Genomic DNA, 21,509 nt, shown 5'->3' with positions numbered 1-21,509 from the left:
GTTCAGACGAATTAATATATGATTATCAAAGAAAATAACTTTTGATGCTACAGCATAGTAAAAGCTAAACTGTAGCAAGGCAGAGCAATGCAAGACTCAGCCCATTTTAGTTGCAAGTTTGCTTTGTTGCACCTTGATCATGGACAGCCTTTTTCAAGGTGTCTCAGTGCTCAACCTGATTTCCAGTGTTCAGGGTGCCATCTGGAGCTGTGACTGGAACTCACCACTCGCCACTTCTTTCCCTCTAGCGCCAAGACAGGGGCATGGCTCTGCTGTGGGGAATTCTTGGGAGAGGTGGGACTTGGAGTATGGCTCTTTGTAGGAGAACGAACAGAGGGACATTGGGCACGCAGGCTGGGGTTCTTGTGAGTCTTCTGGTCATCAGAGACATGTCGAAGCCCTAAGAAAATAGGACAAAGGGTGTTTATGAAAGAGAGTCTGTTTTCCAGTCCTAAGGGTGTTCCTGTTTGATCAGGAAAGGCTAACTTGTAATCGTGTTAAATTATTCTGTGAATTTACCTCAAGGTTTGCCTGGGTAAAGACCTAAAGTGTAGCTGCCTATGTATTTTTAGCAGCTCATATAAAACCTCTTTTACTGTGGATGGGCTATCTTAGAATCTTTAACAGGAAATTCTGCAATGTCTTCTTGTCCCTCTGTCTGTGGCAAGCTCCGAGAGCTTGTGATAGCATTATTTTTTCATCCATAAAAATTAGATTATTTTTCTAATTTATGACAGTATTCGACCTGTCCCTGCAGCATTAAAGGCAGATCTATCAATTGTATGTATTTAAACTCACAGACACCCACTTTAATTACATCTGTCCTGTATTACTATAGAAAGCTTTATTATTGTACTCCAATGCTGATCTGTGTGCCATACCTTTTCACCTAACATGTAACACGTTTTGAGACTGGTTGATACACTGAATGTGAATCAGAAAGGGGGATAAATTTTCATTGAAATTGCAGCTTAAAAACTTCACCAGCTACTGGGGATTGAAGATGTCCAGCTTGGCTGCCCTAAAATTAAAAGGATACCTCTAAATAAATGGTGTGAACTTCAGGTATGCTGAACGTATGTGCATGCTGTTGCTTCTAAAGGAGGTTTTGGTATGCAGTCTCATCCATCAGATTCACTTCAAGCCTCAGAAAGATCTGAGTTGCTTAAATGTAACTTAAAAATGCAGTGGCAGTTACGTTAATACATATAGCAGCTCTAATGCATGTACCAGCTCGTGATGTAGTTTGACTCATGGACCAAAATTTGATTTCTTTTCTCCTGACCTTTGGTAATTGCCTCTCCCTGGTTAAGCTGTGCAAATAGGGCTGAGCGAGAAGCAGTTCCCTCGTCCTTGACAGTTTCTGTATCAAAGATGGGGGGAGGTCCAGGTGGTGGTGGTGGTGGTGGAGGAGGTGCGGAGAGGCATGACCCACTTGTTAGAACAGATCTCATAGACATGGGTGATGCGACAGGACCCTGTTTGAGATAGATGGAAATTGTTTTACATACAGTGTTTCAGGGAACATTGTAATACGATAGCTCTTATTTATTAACATCCTTGACTTTGAGTGACTCTAGGCAGACACAGGCTCAGAAGAATTTCTGGCACCACAACCAAATGTAATGCTATGAATCTTGCCCTGCCCCAACGCAGGCAAGGCTGGAAAGACTGACAGTCCACACCATGACCTTACTGCAGAACTACTCCACCTAAAAAATTGCTTCCAAATGCTTGTCAAGACTGATGTTAAAAATCTTTAATAGTAAAGCTCCACAATTAACTTATTCTAGTGTTTACTTACATAAAAGGGAAAATGTCTCCTTTTTTTTCAGATACCAAATTCAGTTAGCCATAGCTTGATGTGCATTCAGAAACATACAGAAAATGTTTTGATCTAACACAAATAACTGGGCGGGTCATGAACTGTCAGTTATACATATGCAACATGCTAAATTGTACGCAAGATATAAAATTCTATTCTTGACACTGTTCAAGTCATCTGCAAAGATTCAGATACAGCAGAATGTAAAACTATGGTGATTCAAGACTCTTATTACTGAAATTCAGTATCTGAGTTTTTAGTTCAATTTCTCAAATTCCTTTTTCTTTTTTTCAATTGCAGGGGATCACAGCACACAAGTTGTGAGTGAGGGGGGCCTTGGTAAAGTAAGTAATCCAATCTTTCTTTTGGTTTGCATAATCAAAAATACATGTTTGAGTCTGAATTATAATGCTTACATAGAATATTATCAGACAGAAAATACTAATAATGATCTGATTACAGTTTTATGCATCCTAATAATAGATGCTAGATAGAGTCTGAAAAACTGAGAACCACTTTTTCTGTCTTGCCACTGAGTGTCACTCTGATCCCACCTCTCTGAAGCAGAGCAGAGACTGCTTTAAAAGAATCATTGTGAAAAATTAGATTGGTTCTGATGAATTTAGCTAGCTCTGCAGACATTGGGCATTGCACCGGTACATATTTATTAGGCAGGGCAGACACAATGGGAAGATGACAGGGACTTGCAGAGTCACAGCTCCTCTAATTGGCTACCTTTGTTAAGAGATACAGGTCGTTAAAAGTGCATCCCTGGTAATCAATACTGGAAACAGATATTGCTTAGCTGGACTCAGAGGATATTTTTAACCATTTATGATGCCACTCCTTTCTGCTTTCCACTAAACTGAAATAGCAAAGTATCCATCTGGTTCATGCATCTCACATGAGTGAGAACTCCAGCTATTTTTTTTAAAAGTAAACTTGTTCTAGCCTGTAATCCCAAAGGGGCTGTGGTGCACATGCTCTTCTTTTTTTTTTTTTACTCTTCAGGTATACTTTTTTTTTTAAAAAAAAGGCTGGCACGTTTGAGTAAGTAACTGCATTCAAACCTCTTAGTCATTATGACCCTAATTAGAGTAGCATGGAAAGGGAATAATGTTAGTTAACCTCATAATGTACACCCTCTATTGGCACATGCATATTCAGCATATAAGTACTATTTCATTTGAAGAAGCTGTTTATGGAATATGTTAGTGATGAATACATAGCAAGATTCTTTGTCACACTAGTGACATGAAAACTACATCCCGGGTACTTGGGTGAGTAATGAAACTGATATAGTGGTACAGTTTGATTGTTTCTGAAAGGATCTAAGATCTCTTAAGGGAATGAGCTCTCTTCTGTGCTATTAAATCTTTTTGATCAAATGTAAACAAACGAGAAGAATCCCCTTTTGGAGTTGATTATCATTTATTGTCAAAATATACTGCTTATAGAGACATTTCATTGTTGCTGGGATACATCCAACTCCCAGCATTTCTGCTTACATACTTAGTAGTTACAGGTTATTGTTTTAGGCTGGGGACAACTTCTTCACTGGGTCCTCACTTTACAGTGCCTGTCTTCCTGCTTCTGCTAATGCCAGTCATGTTATCTGCAGCAGTCAGCACAACTGTGAATTATTATAATAAAAAAAATGAATATAAGTGGATTTAGTGGCACAATCAGTTGTTGCTGCCTGAGGTGCAATAGAGATCTTCCCTATCTGTTGCCTGCAACCATAGCAACTGAATCCACTATGTCCTGGTTATCCAGAATGATGAGCATTGCATTTGCAGGGCTTTTTAAAATACTCAGATACCCAGCAGTGGAACTCACCATTCACAGTACAGTGTGAACATGCAGCTATGAATTATGTATGCTTTATGGCAGGAGATAATAGTAGTAGTGGTTAATAACTTGTAGTCTGAGATAAAAATCTGATTTCCCAAATTCCAGATTGACATCTCATTTCCCAACCATACCTTATTGATTCCACCTGCATAAATACAGCGCTGTGATTTTGCAGAAACTTGTGTGTGTAAGACTCACACTTTCATTTGGAATTAACACCAGTTAAATTCTGCAAAGGCTGCAAAGATGTATTAGAGCAAAAAAGATGTAGAAGCTATCTAGGTATTCTGCATACTACACAGAGTGGTGGGTCACTCTGCCAGTCTCTTTGCCTAACATGTGAAACTGAAGGCCATCACAGATCATGCAGGAGACTCCAGGCTCAAACGATGCTGCTGACTAGTGCATCAAAGGCAGTTTCCAAAATGGCAACAAAAATATGGGAATGTCTATGTTACCGAGGTGGAAGCAAAATTCAGAGAGATTTATCTGTGGAAGTGGATGATCTCTGATCTCCCAGAACTCTGAAGAACTATCTTGTGATAGTACAGACAAAAAGGAAGGATTTTAAATACATCGATCAAGTTTGGATGTGGTTTTGTATGACTGGAGAATGTCTTATTTACTTTTCAAGAAAGAGCAGATGTTGGAAAGGATCTGGGCAACTAGGAGCATCTTTCCCTTCTAGAGCAGTACTGATGAAAATACAAGTCTGGTCAAAAATCTCAACCCTTGACACGAGGAGTGAAGACATTCTAGTCCTTTAAGTGACTTTCAAGAGTAGGAAAAAAAATTATTCCTCGTCTATCTGCTTCCTCTTTTCTTTACAAGCCTGGTCCCTCCACCAAAGTCAGTGGCTATCTCCACTGACCTCAGAAGATTATGAGTTAGATCTAATTAAGAACACAGGAGCTGTCACAGGGTCTCTGAAGACACCTGGGGTTCAGTCACACTTCCCAATTTTCCTCTTAATTTTGTGCAGTAATAGAAATAAGAGATGGACCGAACCTTTGTTAACTTTTCTCTTGCATGACAAATTCTTGTCTAGTTTATGACCTGAGTTACAGCTACACAAGCTAACAGATATTGCATCATGATATTTTCAGTTATGTCTGAACATCTATTGCCATTCTGGAAACTGCAAACAATTTCAATCATAAATTAGGGCAGGCAAAATTGAAGGACAAATCAAAGGAAAAAAGGTTGCTAACGTACAGGGAGGGACTAACTGCTCCACCATAGATCTACTGTCTTATGGCACGGACACAGCCAGTAGGACAATCTCCCATTGAAACAGAACAGCATGGAAAAGAGGAGGCGTACAGAGGCGTGCTATAAAGAGGGGTTCAGACTCACTCTGGCTTTTGTATTCTTTCCTTTGCCATTTTGATTTACCTGACTGAAATCAAACAAACATTCAAGTGAGGTGAAATTCTTTGTGGGAAGAGTGGCTCGGGGAGACTCTAACAAGGGGACAGAAAACACAGAAGTGAACTGGAACTGCAGAAAATTATGTTGCACTTCTTGCATTCCCTGCACGCCAGGAAGGTAGGACCTGTGCTGCACTCGAACACGCTGATGCAAAGGGCAGTTTCAAAATCAGCCTAGTGAAGGGGTTCCAGGAACTTTCTTTTTTTATTAGTTTTGACCTCTATTAAAACACAGACCTCCAGTTACCAACCTAAGTCACTGGCAATTGGTTTGCTTTCCTTAATCACCCTTCTAAGACCACTTAGACCCTCAGGCTCTAGACTGTTTCTGAACCAGACTCTTAAACTGTTTTGGTATCTGGCAATACTTGTGTATAATCCTATGCAATTTCAACTAAAGTGCCCACCACAAAGTCCATTCATTTCTGTTCTGTATAGGGTGGTGTTTGTGAGAGCTGTAGGGAGTAAAATAGCATGTTATATGCCCGCAAAAGTTCATCTATCCTAAAGCAGCAGGTGCTTACCAGCTTTGCTATTTGCAAACAACTCTTCAGATTAACTTTAAGCAGATGTTAACAACAGTGTATCTTTACACAAAGAGTATTAAGTGCCATTTGGACTAGCAAAGGCAGTTATTTGCAAGCCGCCTTTCTTCCTCTTTTATTTCAGCTGTTTGCCTTGGTAACAGCTGCTGTTCTCAGTGCTGTGGTGTCTATAGGCAGCACATCAAGTTATGCTGGTAGCCGACTGTTCCCATTAACATGCTGGTGTGGTCATTTTTCCATCGTTTGCAAATAGGCCCCTTGTAAGAATTATCAGGGAATAGATAGCTTCAGCCTTACGTTGTGAAAATGTAACACAAAAATAAGCCATTAACTTTTACCCTGATAGCTTTGTATCACAGTGAACTTGATGTGTGTTAAACCTTGCTCCTGGAGCTTTCTGAAATGCGGGAAATTCTCGGAGTAAAGTCCTATCAAGAACAGAAGATGCAGGCCCTGTGGCCATATAGTAACAGCTCTATAGGGGATGGAACATTGCAGAAATTTCCTTCCAGAGAAAAAAACTGTCTTCAACCTCCAACTAAACCGTGTTCTGCATGGGGTGACAGGAATGGGTTAGGGTTTGCTACTTGCTGGACAGCCCAGAGCCACCTGCAGAGAGCCCCAAGGGCCTCCCGTTGACCGTGGCTCAGTGGCTTCCTCTAGTGACAGTGTCTGAAGCTGCTCGGGGAGCTGGGTTTGAGAAATGCGTATTCCCACTGTGCAGGGGTTTGCAGGATTGCAGTACAGCCTCAAAGTATGTTGTATTTCTACCTTTATCTTGTACAGCTGGCAGAAGGGTGAGGTACTCTTCTTTTTCTCTTTGCTGGCTACCTAGCTGGCTCACTGGAAGAAAGAGGTGACTGTTTACATTGAGGCAGCTGGCTGGTTAAAATTCATCTATGTTGCATCTCACTTAATTCTCTTGAAATTACAGTAATGATGAGTGAAGGCCTTTGCTTCTGAGAAGCTGGGCCTTGATACAGCACGTTTCTCCTAAAGGCTTCCCCTGGAGCACAGGACAACAGCCAGTCTTGTTAAGAGAAATAAAATACTGTTTGTACATAACACAAGTGCTCTGGATGCCATACTACCAGTAATTTTTGGTGGCCGTATGGAGCTTGATGTGCCTTCAGGTCTAAATCCAGCAACTGAGAGACAGTAAGAATTTCTTTTTATGTCTTATCACAGATGTTACTATTTCCTGAGCCATTCTGGCTGAGCAATTCCGGGGGGTTAGCCTTCCATGTCACTGTTACTATATTTGTAGTACTGTAGCATCAAGGAGCCCTAGTCAGAGGCTTGTATCTCTGGGGATATGAGGGACTTACATGCCAGGCCCTGTACAAACACCCGCAGTGTTCCTCTGTGTTTATCCAGCTTTAGGCTGACACAGTGCAGCACTGAAACTGGGAGGGAAGAAAGTTCTGGTAGTAGGAACCTGCTGTGGAGCATTTGAATGAACGCACATTTCTTGTAGCTGCAACGGTCATTTTTACTCATGACAAACATTATAAGCATCTATATACTACATATAAATAAATTATATATGCATGTTTATAATATATAGTACCTGTTTTATTAGTCATTCATATTAAGAGGCAAGTATCTATTTGCAGCTGAGGCAACAGGTGGCTTAGAGGCATGAAATCCTTCCTTAATTTATTGAAAAGCTTTCTTTTCATGGCAGCAGATAAACAGGAATCCTAATAGGGACTACCTTCTTCTCAAGAAAAAGAAGACATCCCTGTTTCCTCCCTCTCCCCCTTTATAGTGATCCTAGTTTCACACCTAAAATGATTACATCATTCTGTATTGTTCTTTCCATACATATGCACAGCCAAAGACAAGAATCATGAAGCTCAAAATATCACGTATCAACCTCTGGGAACAGGTGGACTGTGACTCAGGGGCACAGAGCTCTTGTTAAGGTGTTTTTTGTGTAAAAGTAGCTTAGCACAACAGTTCTATTACCTACCGTATTTAAGCCACCTGTCTGCAAGGGGTTATGCTGCCCTGAGAGCCGCAATTTAGTAGATGAAACAGCTGACTTACAGGGCCTGTAATCTTTGTGAGTTAAAACACAAAACAACAAAAACCAGGCCAGGCTCTTGTTACCGGGTCTCAGCAGAATTATTTATCTGTTGAGTTTTCAAACTTTGAAGACCCTTTTAATACACTTCTGCCATTTATCACCTGTTCAGGATTTAAAATGGTGCTTACATCGTCACAGTTACCCAACCAGAAATGCTGCACTCAGTCAAGGTCTTGTAAATCATTTCAGAACTATATGCTAATATAATTGTCAACAGGTAACATGCTCCAACAGGCACATTAAACCATTTTTTACTTACATAAACATTCAGTTAAAAAGAAGACAAATCCCTTTAGCAATATAGTAAAGTTTTAATAGATGTACCCTTTCCTTCTCTCCATTTTACATACTTTCAATTTTCTTTTTCCTTTCCCTTTTGCACTGGAACTAGGTTGCATTATGTTACAGGTCAGGTTGTGTTTGACAGCTGTTGTTGACAACAACAACCCTCTCCCAGGTTCTCCCTTAACACGTCTGAATGGTGTTTGGTCACTGCTGTTAAAAAGACACTGTTGATAGCCAGTAAAGACAAATATTGTCAGCCATTGTTGGAATAAGGGAGTAAAACCACTTTCTTTCAAAGGGATGTGGATGTAATTGAGGCAGTCTCCACCAAAGAGGCAACTATTGTCGAGTTGCCAGGACGGTCCATTCATTAATTGAGAGTGCATGAAAAACTGAACATTGCCTGTTCTCTGAGAAAGAAACAACTGGGATTAAAGGATGCAAATTTTTCAACAAAGAAGTGTAAGGAAATAGGGAAAGTGAAGGGAAGAGAAAGAAATGGAAGAGGACAGAAAAGGAAAGGCTGATTGAGAAAAACTGAGCACTCTGAAAATGCCAACACCTTATCCAAGATATAAGCATTTAAATCAGTATATCTATGCTGCCCTTCTATCTCAGTGAGGCCTCTGGGATTGCAGTTGTGGCTGTGGCTGGAATTTGGCACTAGAGTTTTGACCTTTAGCTTTAGTGAAGTGGTTCAGACAATGGCTGCTTGATAAGTGGGTCAAACTAAACACAGCACAGAAGAGATACTGGAAGGGTAACAGGAGGCTTTTGCCTGCAGAAGTTGTCTTTTGCACCTTGTTCACCTCAATATGTTAAGAGACAATGTATCACAGGAAAATGTTTTGATAGTATAGGAGAGAAGAAAGGCCATTTTATAAGAAAATGTCTGGAAATGATTATTTTAGACAAGAATAAAATGACAAAAGTCTGTACTGAGGCTAGTACAATTGTGCTCAATCAGGCCAATGTAGGAATTATGATGGTTCTTCTAGGTGTGGAGCCTGTGGAGAATTTCAACTTTTAAAGAGTGTTTTTAGAGTACTATCTAATGATTTATAAATGTTTTTTTAAAAATAATATTTCAGGAAAAAAAGACTTGAAGATACTGTATTGGCTTCAGTGGGAACAGAATATAAATAAATCTCAACTGCTTGTAAAGATTGCAACTTCCTCCTAAGAATTTGTTTTGATTTGTAAATGGGGGGGAAGGGGGAGAAACATACATCACTTGAGCGAAATTCTGTATTAGAAACTAAACAATGTAATGAACTTCAGTGCTAGTTTGTAAATATTTCCTGTTTGTAAATAATCCTGCTGGCAAAATTGGACTATTGTATACAAAGAATAAAAATTTAACTGCAGATCCACCTGCAACTGAAAGAAACATTCAAGACAATTATCCTTGAGTAAGATTTGTTTCTTAACACTTATTTGATGTGCAGGAAACTAGAGCAATCTCTCATTATGACTTGTTGTTTTCTTGCTGCAAAGTTAACCTGCAGAAACAGGAGAAGTTTCACTTCCCCCAGCTTACTCATGCAGTCCCTGTAGCAAACAAACTTTTATTAGGCATTCTTGTGAGCCTACATTACAGCTGTTCATTTCTTTGCACTACCAAAAAAAAGTAGAGGGAAGAAAGAGCTGTGCTTCAATAGACTCTCTTCTTTAGGCAAAAAAAAGGAAGAAAAAAAAGGGCACTTGCTGTTTATCATTAAGAACTGAAAAAAGACATAGGTTACTGTTACAGCTGTAGATTTCATGTTAAAGTCAGAAAGCTGTTGCAAGAAAAAAATGACAGTTGCTGCATGGCTAAAATGTTACACTAGGCATTTAAAACATTTAATTACAATCACAGCTTTTGCATAAGACTCATTGACCGCTGAGAATGTCATATCTTGTAGCAAATGAAAACTTGCAAATCTCTATTAGTTTGGTAATTGCTATTCTTTCCATTGTCAAGATAGCTAAATTGAGATGCAGTGAGTATTGAGAACTGTCACTTGCCACAGGGTATGTATGGCAGAAGAAGCCTCACACTTTACAGTCAAAATAACAAACTACAGAGTTACACTTCTAAGGAAATACTGTAGATCCATCTGACTTCCACTGACAAACATACTTTCTCTGACATATGCACAATCAATTAATGAAAATGAATACTTCAGATAATGGTGAAAATACAGAGCGGAACATTTTACTCTCTGGGATGATCTTGTGCACAAACATATATACTTTAAATATATTGTTTCCTTCTGTGGGCACAGTGCCAACAAATATCCTAACCGTATCCATCATGTCTTGGAATGCCTGTAATTTACATTTGGTCCAGTTTTGTACCAGCACTACACATGGGTATCAAAATGGGCTTAGGTACACAAAGGACTCAAGGTCCTTAACTCCACCGATTTCTTGGCTTTCTCCTCACACTGACCCATGCGTTTCAATAAGACACCCTCAAGGAGTAATCTGTTGTCACACATCTTGGCAGAACCAGAGCCAAAGTGAGCAAGGAGAGAGGATTGTCTTAGATCCAAAAATCTGTAAGCATCTCATCTGTTTTTATCACAAATTTATTATAAAGCTGATAGAGGTAACTGTTATTGTCAGATCTGACTGCTTAGCCATTATTTCAACCTTTTGCACCTATTTTAGTGTCTGTCTTGTAATTTATTGGGACATTTCTTTCTCTTTCTTCTAAAGTGTCTGGCTGTGTGCTTACTGCCAGGAACACTTTGCTGTGTGCCCTAGTGATCTGTTCCAAGGTTGGCCGCAGCCGCCCTGTACAGCTTGACAGAAGGGTACAGGGTGGCTGGAAATGGCACAGCTTGGTGACATCGCCATGGAGCGTGGCCAGAGGTGTGCACATCATGGTATACAGCACCTATAGGTAAAGGGGCCTAGTGCCCACTAAAAACTCCTGTCCTCTCCTTTTTGGAAACCCACGCATAGTCTGATCTAGGCTGATAGTCCTGGGGTTTTGCTACAGTTCAAACTATGAGAATACAGCTCTGGGTGAAGCAGTAGTCAGTGTTCTCCCTGACTCTTTAGCCTCTTTAGAAATACCCAAATATGTTACTTAATAGCTTTTTATATAAAGCTTCAAGCACTGCTTTGTTGACCTCTGCGGATATGAAGGGTAAATTATTGGTATAATGTAATTTTAAATCTGTGCTAATATAGGCCAAAAACTTTCTCTCCTCTCTCCCTCTATAGTAAAATAGCATTTCTGCATCAATGTTTCCCTTTCACAAATGTGCCATTTTCTTAATGCCTTGCCAAAATATTGCTTTTTTCTTCCTCCTTTTATGCATATAAGTGGAAGTTGCTGTGTGGAATGAATAACAACTGTGTCTGGAATATATCTGCAGCTTTTATATATATCGTATTTCTGTCTAGGCCCTGATTCTGCAGACCTTTATGCTTAACTTCACACAGCATGAATCTGTGAGTTTCATTCTCACTTTAAAATGTATAAAAAAATGAAATTATCACTTGAGTAACTCATTGCTTTCTTGAATGTATTTGTTACCAAGCTTCATAGAAATACTTAAACAACATTTAAACAACAAGCTATTTAAACAACCTGTTAACTTGCTGGATTCTAATTTCCTTACACTCACATGAAGTAGAACTTTAAAAAATTATACACCCATAAAAATGTGTTTGTAATTTAATCTTTCTGACACACTTTACATGAATGATAATTTAAATGAGCCACACTTCCAAGACAACTTTCAGATCTGAGAGATATCCAAAGTGAGTGAAATCAATACTTCAGATTCAGTAATGGGCTCATCGCTCATGATGGAATGAGCGCTGTTGGCAGGAAACTATGCTTAATATGAATAAACAAGTCACACCTAGATTTGTATTCAGCAATTTCTTGCACAGATGAAGAGAGGGAAATAGAAAGGTGTGATGGCTGAGATAGATGCTGGTTTTAAGACCAGTCAAATATAATCTGCAACAGCTACACTTCTGAATAAGATTACCACCAGTACTCCACAGGACTGAGAGTTCCTCCTGTTTGATCAAATGGCTATAACAAATCTTTATCTTATAACACTGTTTCCATACTCGTAAAGTTCCATTAAAGGTGAAGATGATTCTTTCTCTCTATTAACAAAACTAAGTTTCTCCCAGGTTCTCAAGCTAGTTCAGGTAACAGGGTACTACAATTTCTTTTCCTTATCTAATAATAATTTTAAAATCATTAGTTCTTCTCACATTCACTGATTATAATAGAGTAGGATGTAGCAAGTGTGAAATTTTATACTAAATTAAGGAAGACAATCATGTTTAATATTTTAAATTTTTACTACAGAAAGCTATAAAGCAGCTGATAATTCCAGTCTTCTAATTTACCATGTTTAAACATTTTTGCACTGCTTCAAACTAAGAAGTACACACAGATCATGGTCTCTCCTGTGATTGAACTTGAATACTTGAGTACTGTAAGACCTTGTACAATGTGTGAAGAGAAGGCTGCATAATCAGTTGCCAAGCACAAGTAACAAACATTCTCTTACATGGTTATTACCTCCATACAGGGGGAGATAAAAGTAACTTTCCCAGGTACCACAGAATCACAGAATGGTTTGAGTTGAAAGGAACCTTTAGAGATCTCCTAGTTTCAACCCTAACGTGATGATAAACATGAGCACATTATTAGCATAATATAGAACATTGCATCAGTGTAGACAGTGGACATGAACTCGTACATTTATACCCAACAGAAAATGAATTCTTCATGTTTATACCTCTCTTAGAGAACAATATTCATTGCCATCATCTTTCTATGCATCTCAGATGTAACACACAGAAGACATTATATATATATATATAGAGAGAGAGAGCATAACTAGTTAGGCATATAGTTATATTTACTATCTCTATGTATTTTAGATGTTATTTCTGTATGTACAAAATAACAGTTTTATAAAAATAGCTATCTATGAAGTAATAAATTGGTACGTATCCCTTGTGTTTCTTTTTCCTATTATTAAATATCTCTCTCTGTTCAGATTCTTTCCACCACTCTTCTCTTTTCCCTGTCATGTTCCCCTAATTTTCCTTTAGTCTGACATGTCCTTCAAAATTTTGGGGTTTGTTTTTGTTCCTATCTTCTACTGTAGCAGGCCTGGAGAATTGTGTCTGCCTGTCCTTATCTTCTGCAGCTGGGGGTTATGGCTATAATACTTCCAAGTAATTCTTCCCTTTTTCTCCAAACCTGCACCACAATGGCCTGACACGTCTCCACCTGTCTTTCAAACTTTTACTGGCTTGGTTGGGAAGCCCATGGACCATGACTTCTGTTCCTGGCCTAGATATTTATTTTTCCTGAGCTAATGATCTGCGTTAAAAGTCAAATAGGTTACTGTCATTTTATGGTTCTTTATGAAGAAGGAAAGAGTACTTACAGTTTTACTCCAGGTGAGACCCGTGGTATGATGCTCTTTGATGTAAGCTTGAAGCTCAGACCATATGTTCAGATACGACTTCACCCAATCAACGTGGCGTGCATCGCTGTAAAAACAGAGACAGTATTCATATGTGTGAATGTTCTTAAAACCAGAAAGCATTGCTACTCGTGCTTAATGCAGGTAAAACCCAATGTCTGCCTTAAAGCCATGGACAAACCAGTTAGTATCCAGGCAGCCAGCCCAGTACTGAAAATACTGAGGCCTACTACACTGGAAAGCTTCTCGATCCTTTCAGAGGACAAACAAGGGCAAAGGATGCCTCTAGTAGAGAGTGTTTCCTGCTGGAAGGGTGTGTCATCATTCTGTTCAAGCTCAAAGTCAACTGAAGAAGCACTGAAGGTATATGGAGCTGCGCAGCAGCTACGCAGACTCAGTTACAGGGTGCTGAATTTTAGTAAATTAAACATGCATGAGTTCTGTAAGATATTCTAGCTTCCAAGTTCAAATGTAGCCAGGGTGTTATACTGGATCATGTTACAGTCATCAGACTAAAATATTTATACATCAAGAATTTTTAAAGTACAAGTCACAAGTTGGCTCTGGAATCATTATTTGGAAGGTTTAGTCTTCCAATGGAACAGTAAGTGAAAAGAAGAAATATGTAGGGACAGAAACTGCTTGTAAGATGGAGTCCTTAGTTATGAAGAATTATTACTGAATAGTGATGGCTATGGACTAGATGGTCACAAGGATTTGTGTGTCTACCACCTGTTTATTTCTGCTGGAGTTTGATGTTTAATACTGCTGAGGATCTGGGTCAACAGGTTTAATCCGAAGCCTACTGAAGTCAAGAGAGAGCCTTCCACTACTTTGCAAGACACTCTGATCTGATTCAGTGAAAACCAGGAAAATAATTCCTTATTAGCAGAAGAACTAACTACCTAAATAATGTACCCTGTTTATAATGTTATGTGAGACATTTTCTTCTCCAGAATAAGTCTAAAGCTATATTATAAAATTCTTCAGTTACCCCAGTAGGTAAACTAAGGCTTCAGAAAGATAGTATATATTTATACATATACAATAAATAGAAATATATACAAAAGATTTGTATATATATATATATAAAGTTTTCCACATGTCCTGGGTTTGAGTGAGTGGTGGTTTTTTGGTGGCAGGGGAGGGGGCTATGGGGGCGGCCCCCTGTGAGAAGCTTCTCGAAGCTCCCCCAGCTCCAAGTCAGCTCCACCTCTGCACCAAAACTGAGCCCATCAGCTGCGCCTCTGCGATAACGTATTTAAGAAGGGACGTGGTGAGGAGCAGTGGGACTGATGAGGAGGAGTTGGAGCAGCTGCATGAACACCAAGGTCAGTGGAGGAACGGAGGAAGAAAGGAGGGGGGAGGTGTGCCGGAGCAGAGACCCCCCTGGATCCTGTGGTGAGACGGCAGGGCGGCTCCCTCCGCCACCCATGAAGATCTACAGTGGGGCAGACACTGATTTATGGCCTGTGTTTTTTGCCTGGATGATCAAGGTGCTGTGCCTGAAGGAGGCCGGGGTACTGTGGGAAAAGGTAGCCCCGCTGCTGTAATTCAGCACTGGGAGGATTGCAGCATGTGGGGGAGTCCCACGCTGGAGCAGTGTGGGGAATGCTGTGGCCCGTGGGAGGGACTCATGTCAGAAAAAGTTTGTGGAGGACTGTCTCCTGTGAGAGGGGGACCACACTGGAGCAGGGGGAAAAGTTCCGGACACTCCCCTCATCGAAGATGGCAGAAGCAGCAGCACTGACTGCACCCCCCATTCCCTGCCCCTGCGCCGCTGGGGGAGGAGGTAGAGATATCGGGAGCAGAGCTGAGCCCGGGAAGAAGGGAGGGGTGGGGGGAAGGTGTTCTCAAGATGTGGCAATGCCTCTCAGGGTCATACTCTATTATGTGTTGTTAGTGTCTATAATAAATGTATGTTCTTTTTTTTTCCTTCCCCTAACGAGTCTGCCTTTTGCTTGTGCCCATAAAGGGGGATTTTTCCCCATCCCAGTCCTATCTTGAACCCCAAGTCTGGATCTCTGTCCCTTCTTATTGCCTGAAGAGAAGGGAGAGAGAGTGGCTGCGTGGTGGTTGGCTGCTGACCAGGCTCAAACCACGACACCTCACAAAGAGAAAAAACTCAATAGCAAATACTGTTCTTCATTGGGATGTAAATATCAAGAGCCAAATCCTGGCCTCAAAAAGTTGAAATCAACGAGATTTACACACAACTTTTTTAAGAGGACATAGGAAGGACCTGTATTTTTTCTCTGTCAGCTCATAGATCTCATTCATGGAACTTTTTCATTAATTCCTTGTGCTCTTTAAGAACAGTGCAGTTGTACAGAAAAAAATAAAATTGGGAGCTATGGAATTAGATGCTCAGTTGTATACATCTACCACCTACATGCACATTTTCAAGTGAAGAGCAAGAACAGCAACAGTCTGAGTGCACAAATGAGACAAGGACAAGTAGCAGCTAGCTAGCCACACATTGGTATGTAAATATGCATTTGCATATAAGCTTATGATGCTGCAATGCCAGAACATTAAATACAATCCTATTACTGGCAGAGTGACACCCAGCACTACTAGTGCTGCTGCCATTCTCACTGCAACATGCTGCAGGTCAAAGATGAGGAAGGAAAATATACTACTGCAAACAGATTTTATCAAATGCTTTTTAGGTTACAAAATGCTTTCTGTGATGGCATTGTGAACCCTATTTGTATGGTTAATACTCTGTTCTCTGGCTAGTAGATATTGGGTCTTGGCAACATACCTGTGCTTGTAGTCCTTTAATACCCTGTTAGTATAAAAGGTAGCAGCATCGTTCATCTCCTTGACATACGGGCCTGGTTTAGGAGACTAGGACCATCATTCCGTGGTAGCAGGAAGCAACAGAAGGAGAAAGGAAGTAAAACATTAGTTAGACACCTTCCCTGATGTACTAGGTATGTTACAAAACACCTTCTTGGGTGTAGTGGACTGAAGAACTATGCAGATGAGACTGCAGAGTTCTGCAAGATTTGGAACTATTCTGGGCCGTACCATCTAGAAGCACATTTACAGCCCTCCCAACCATCCTGTGTGTCACTCACCACCGCTATCCACCCAAGGGCAGGTATGCTCTCACTGACAGCTGAGAGGTGGTTGAACATTTTGCTTCCTCTGTTCCTTTCTCTGAAGTTCTGGATTTCCTGAATCTTCTCTGATATTGGCTTGAGAAGCATTGCCACCTCATTCTGGAGAAAAAAAAAAAAAAAAAAAAAGATGATACTGCTGTTACAATCGGTGGTCCAAAAACACCCTGTGGTTTAACACTGCCCTCCCTGTCCTTTGATTTAACAGTTGGAACGAAAGGTGAGTGTATTCTCTACATTAATGTAACAATTTAATTGCCCTCCTCTGGTTGCAGTGGCAAAATCTACAGACATTAAGTATTAGTAATGTGTTGCAGCAAAAAGTTGTTCTCAGCACTGGCAGCATTTTCACATGTTGCCCAGGTTAAGACCCACAGAGACCCCGTAGCTCATAGCAGAATGCTTGTGGTTTTCATGTGATATCCCTGGAACTTTTTGAGAGTCTTTGCACTGGCTTGAGTTTTTCAAGTTATTAACCAAGTTGTTCTTTCTATAAGAAACACAAACTGTTTGTTAGGTTAGTGGCCTCTTATCATCTGTCAAGAAGACTGAGAAAGTAATACACTGAAGGAAACATCAATTTTAGCTTTCCCTAGCGGTAAGTTTTAATTTCCTTTGGCTGCAAGTAATGTGGGAGGATTTCATGGGAAACATACTGCCTGCAAGCCATGGTTTGGGGAAATTCTCCTGTGTTAATCAGAAACTAATGGTATCCAGGGGAATGACTGTTGAGCGGAAGGAATAGTGTCTGGACTGAAGAGAAAAGCAGAATGAATGTAGAAGCTATCCAAACTCCTTCCTGCACAAAGTGAATGCTAATCACACTGACCCAGTGTCTCAGAAAAAACTAATTTAAAGCACTAACTTACTGTGAGAAATTCTTCCACTCAGAAACAGCACATTGAGGGACAAGGAGTCATGAGTTTACAAGCAAAACCACTGCTGTACCTTGCAACCCTATAAAATGTTTCTATAAAAACAGTCCAATTCTTTATTGCAAAAGTATGCCCACAGAACCCATACTATGTCCCACCATTCTGATTTTCCCTGGCATTCCTCTTGGAAATCACTCGGGATACAGCAGAACTCTGTATTTTTTCTCACCTTTTCTCACAACCACTTGTTTAATGGAATTGTTTGTTGGAGACAACTAATCCTCATATTCTTGAGGACTAATGCTGTCATGACACACACAAGATGATGTGTGCATATGTGATACTTGATCTCTGTCATCTGTAATGTATTTCTCTTCACCCTTCTGCAAGACATCAGCTTTACAGAATTTTATGTCACCTTAAAATAAGCATGTCTGCTATGGATCAACATAGGTCAAAAGACACTCCAAAAACATGACAAAAAGTGGTTCTGCATTTTTAAAATAATTTTGATCCAGCTGTGGAGTTTTAATATTTTAGTGGCAATGTAATTTTGAGAAAGGCCTATGCATCTGAAATGCATGGGGATACTTGGTCTTCTTCAACAAAGTGGGTTGGGAGAAAACAAATATTTACAGTATTACTGGGAGCTGAAAAGATTTTTTGTTGATGGCTTAATGACCAGCATAAGTGATTAAGTCTGAAAAAGCCCTGAAACCTCCATGATTTGTAGTTCTTAAAATCTGCTTTTGTTGCCATAACATGATAAAGACTTCAGGAATTCTTCTTTCTAATTTTTGCTTGTTTACAACATGCTGCAGCTGGTTGGTTCTTTCTTATTTTGCAAGGAAATCTTTCAAGTATGACAGTAGTTAACAAAACTGAAATTTAAGAAAGTGCTTGTTCTGCTTTGATATTACGCCAGTTTTCCTCCCATAAAGTCTAAAGGTCCTTAGCTTACTGTGAATCTTTATGGCCTAGTTCCAGCCAAAGAGAGTATCAGGGCTAAAAATACAGCTCCACAGATGCCTGGTGTATCAGCACTGGGAGGCAGCACGTTTCTGTGGATAGGGCACAGAAGTGGGAGTCCATAAATGGGGGTTTTCTTTACAGCTCTCCCAACAAATTATCATCAGGTTTCAGGAAAGTGGTGTTACCTTTCTGTGCTTCAACTTCCTATGTGTGAAATGATGCTAATATAGCTGGTTTATTTTGTAGAACACTTCGATATCTACAGATAGGGCGGCAAAATTAGGGCTAAACATTTTCCTGAATGGTACTATAAGACCCATGCCTCCTCCTCCTCCTAGAAAAACTCCCAACCACTTTTGTGAGGATTTTCTGTCAGTGATGCAGACAGAATTTCTGCCCCTCACCTGTCCAGTGAATCAACTGTTTATGAAAATGTAGTGGATTTATGTAATTTCACAGAAAAAGTGCCCTGCAGGAGTTTTAAAGGTGAAATACATATTGCTAAGGAAAGTAGCTGAAAGTAACCATTCTCTTGGCGCTGTAGTGACACCAGAAAGAGCCACGAAGGGCTTGAGGCTTTGCTCAGCTCTGTCTCACAGGAGATGTACAGGGAGAGCAGCACAGCCTGCCTTCCCCCCGCTGTGCACTTGGCCTGTTCTGCAACGGCTCCCGGCCACCGGCACCAAGTGCGGGTGTGCGTTCGTGCAAGCTTCTTGTGATCCAAGGTTCTGTGTAAGGGCTGGACACAAAGGAATACAGGCCTGCAAGGAATCACTTAATTGAGCACTGTCTCCCCACAGTCACGTCTAAATTTTTAGTTAGTGATTAAACAGCAGATGAATTATAGTGTATATGGCATACGGGTACAGAGAGGCTCATTAATTCTGGCAGTAATCAGTCTTGTTTGGCTCTACAATGCAGAACAAGTCATGCTGGGGGTTCTAAAAGAATAATCTCTTTATTGCAATGAATATTAAAACAGCTGGTTGTTAATAAAATGATTGTCTCTACTGTACCTCTAAGAAAAAATGAATTCAAGGAGATGAATCAGAGCTGTTGGAAAAATCTTCAGCATGCCTTTGGCATGTGCTAGATAAAGTTTCTTGTCATTTAAGACACAGCACAGTTGTTTAATAGAAATTTAAGAGTCTTTGTATAAACACGATTCCTATTATAATATCAGTTTGGCTGAAATGTTTAAAAATGCAACAGTGGCACAAGTTAGAAATATCAAAAGTAATTCCCATATGCCTTTGTCCTTTTAAAAGAATTATTAAAACCAGATGGTCTTTTTAAATATTAATACCTAAACAAGCATCCAGCTTTGATCCACATCTTATAATTCTTATTTGAAAATCAAAAGTAGTAAGACTATTGCAGTGATTAGTGAAAACACTCCAGAAAAGTTACAGCATGAAACAAGAACTGCCTTAGGCTTTGGCTTCAGAGACTTAACAGTCTCAGCCCCATCTTATAAAATGGCCTGGCATACCAGTATTCCAACAGACCGCACCAAACAGACTTTCTTCTCCTTCACATTTTTGTAATACTCGCACGAGAAATTCCCTAGACAGGTTTAACAGGACGGAGGCACAAGATTTAATTCAGGAGAAAGGCCAGACTTTTGGGTTTGTGATTTTTGTGATTTACCTGTGAATTCACATTAAATTGAGTGGCTTGCTTAAACTTTGGCTACTTGAGCCAGTGATTACTTGAAAATCTTAGGTTTAATTTGAGAAAACGGGTATTTTTTCAGACCACTGTTGTCCAGAAACCTGCCAGCATGAATCACAAAAGGCGCAAAAAACAACAGGCAAATAAAAATATAGTTTTCAAAGATCTTATGTATTTTTAAGCTAATCTTACATGGTTTTGAGGGGTGAGATTGTTTACTGAAGAATTTTTATGTTGATAGGTGGCAATGTAATCCAGACCTTACTATTACAGTGTTTAAATCAACTTGACCCATTATGAAAAAAACATGGTATGGGAACAAATACCCTTGTAAGTTTTGCTAACTGAGGGGGGTGGCAACCTTTGGCATAGGAGCAGTAAAAGCAAGCTGAGAGCATTTGGGATCAGCAGCCCCTTCCTTTTATTCAGCTGCAACGAGAACAGCACAACTACAACTGTTACTCCATGGTCTACAGTTCTGTTATTTTCTTCTGTCAGTTCAAAATCTCCATCATACTTACATTGTATTTTTCACAGGCATGTCTGAAACATGGAGTTGATTTGAATCAGCTTTCTTTGTATGTGTTGGCAAGTCGTGCAGCCTAATAGTTCTGTAGAGCAAAACAGTCCGTGCCGAGGACCTGACATTCAGAAGACTGCATGTGTTTGCAGGGGGGGGCTATTTTGGACTAGCTGTAAATCATGGTTTAGGTGCTGTCTGGAAGTGTATCTTCCATTTAACTTCATCAGAAAGATACCCATTTTGTATACCCTAAGAGTGTTCTACAGTGTGAATTGCGGCATAGTAAATTGGGCTGATTTGAAGGAAAAATATAGTTCCACTATGGACTAAAGCACTAATGTAGACATAGCCATTATCTCTGCAAACAGCCTAGTACAGTCCCATCCCACAGTTCCTCCTTTCAAGGGATGAAAGATGTCATGGACAGCATCCGCCACACTCAGTTCTAACAATTTAAAAGGTGAGCATCTGCTCTCAGCTGAGACTTGATTCTCTCTATTGTAAATGAAGAAAGAGATGTCCCTGAGGAATTCTTTCTACCTATTAATAGATGTTAGAAGATTATATATTAGAAGACATGAATAGATGTGAAGAATGCAGTCTAGAGCTGCTGCCATTTACTGGAAAGAGAGCCTAGAAAGACACCATACACAGCATGCCTACCTTAACAGTTAAAGCTGATGGGCAGAATCCCGTCCTGTGTCTATAGGAATAAGATACTGGTAGTTTCAGTGATCACCAGTGAGATGCATTTCTGTTACGAGTGGCTATGATTCTAGAACTAAAATAGATTTAGATTAACAGTAATTTCCCATATTTTGTATTTTGTAAAAGCAAATCT

General features: G+C 39.9%; 1 protein-coding gene and 1 long non-coding RNA gene across 3 annotated transcripts in view; one reads left to right on the top strand and one right to left on the bottom strand.

Moving 5' to 3' along the window:
• Positions 1 to 21,509, bottom strand: part of CAP2 (cyclase associated actin cytoskeleton regulatory protein 2) — a 71,139-nt gene that overhangs the window by 8,642 nt on the left and 40,988 nt on the right. For both annotated transcript variants that reach the window (XM_032987757.2, XM_032987755.2), the window contains 5 exons: positions 16,583 to 16,726; positions 16,264 to 16,349; positions 13,458 to 13,563; positions 1,286 to 1,478; positions 225 to 400 (listed from right to left, as the gene is read on the bottom strand). In XM_032987757.2, coding sequence (XP_032843648.1) covers positions 225 to 400; positions 1,286 to 1,478; positions 13,458 to 13,563; positions 16,264 to 16,349; positions 16,583 to 16,726 — 705 coding nt within the window. The remainder of the gene's footprint in view (positions 1 to 224; positions 401 to 1,285; positions 1,479 to 13,457; positions 13,564 to 16,263; positions 16,350 to 16,582; positions 16,727 to 21,509) is intronic.
• Positions 1 to 21,509, top strand: part of LOC116960407 — a 48,961-nt gene that overhangs the window by 14,330 nt on the left and 13,122 nt on the right. The window contains exon 2 of the long non-coding RNA XR_004406371.2: positions 2,126 to 2,169. This is a non-coding gene — a long non-coding RNA (uncharacterized LOC116960407). The remainder of the gene's footprint in view (positions 1 to 2,125; positions 2,170 to 21,509) is intronic.

Source organism: Tyto alba, unplaced genomic scaffold, assembly GCF_018691265.1.
Source record: "Tyto alba isolate M040663 unplaced genomic scaffold, T.alba_DEE_v4.0 Super-Scaffold_48, whole genome shotgun sequence".
Lineage (NCBI taxonomy): Eukaryota > Metazoa > Chordata > Aves > Strigiformes > Tytonidae > Tyto > Tyto alba.
Note: the sequence above shows the minus strand (reverse complement) of the source record. Positions and strands in the feature narration are given on the sequence as shown.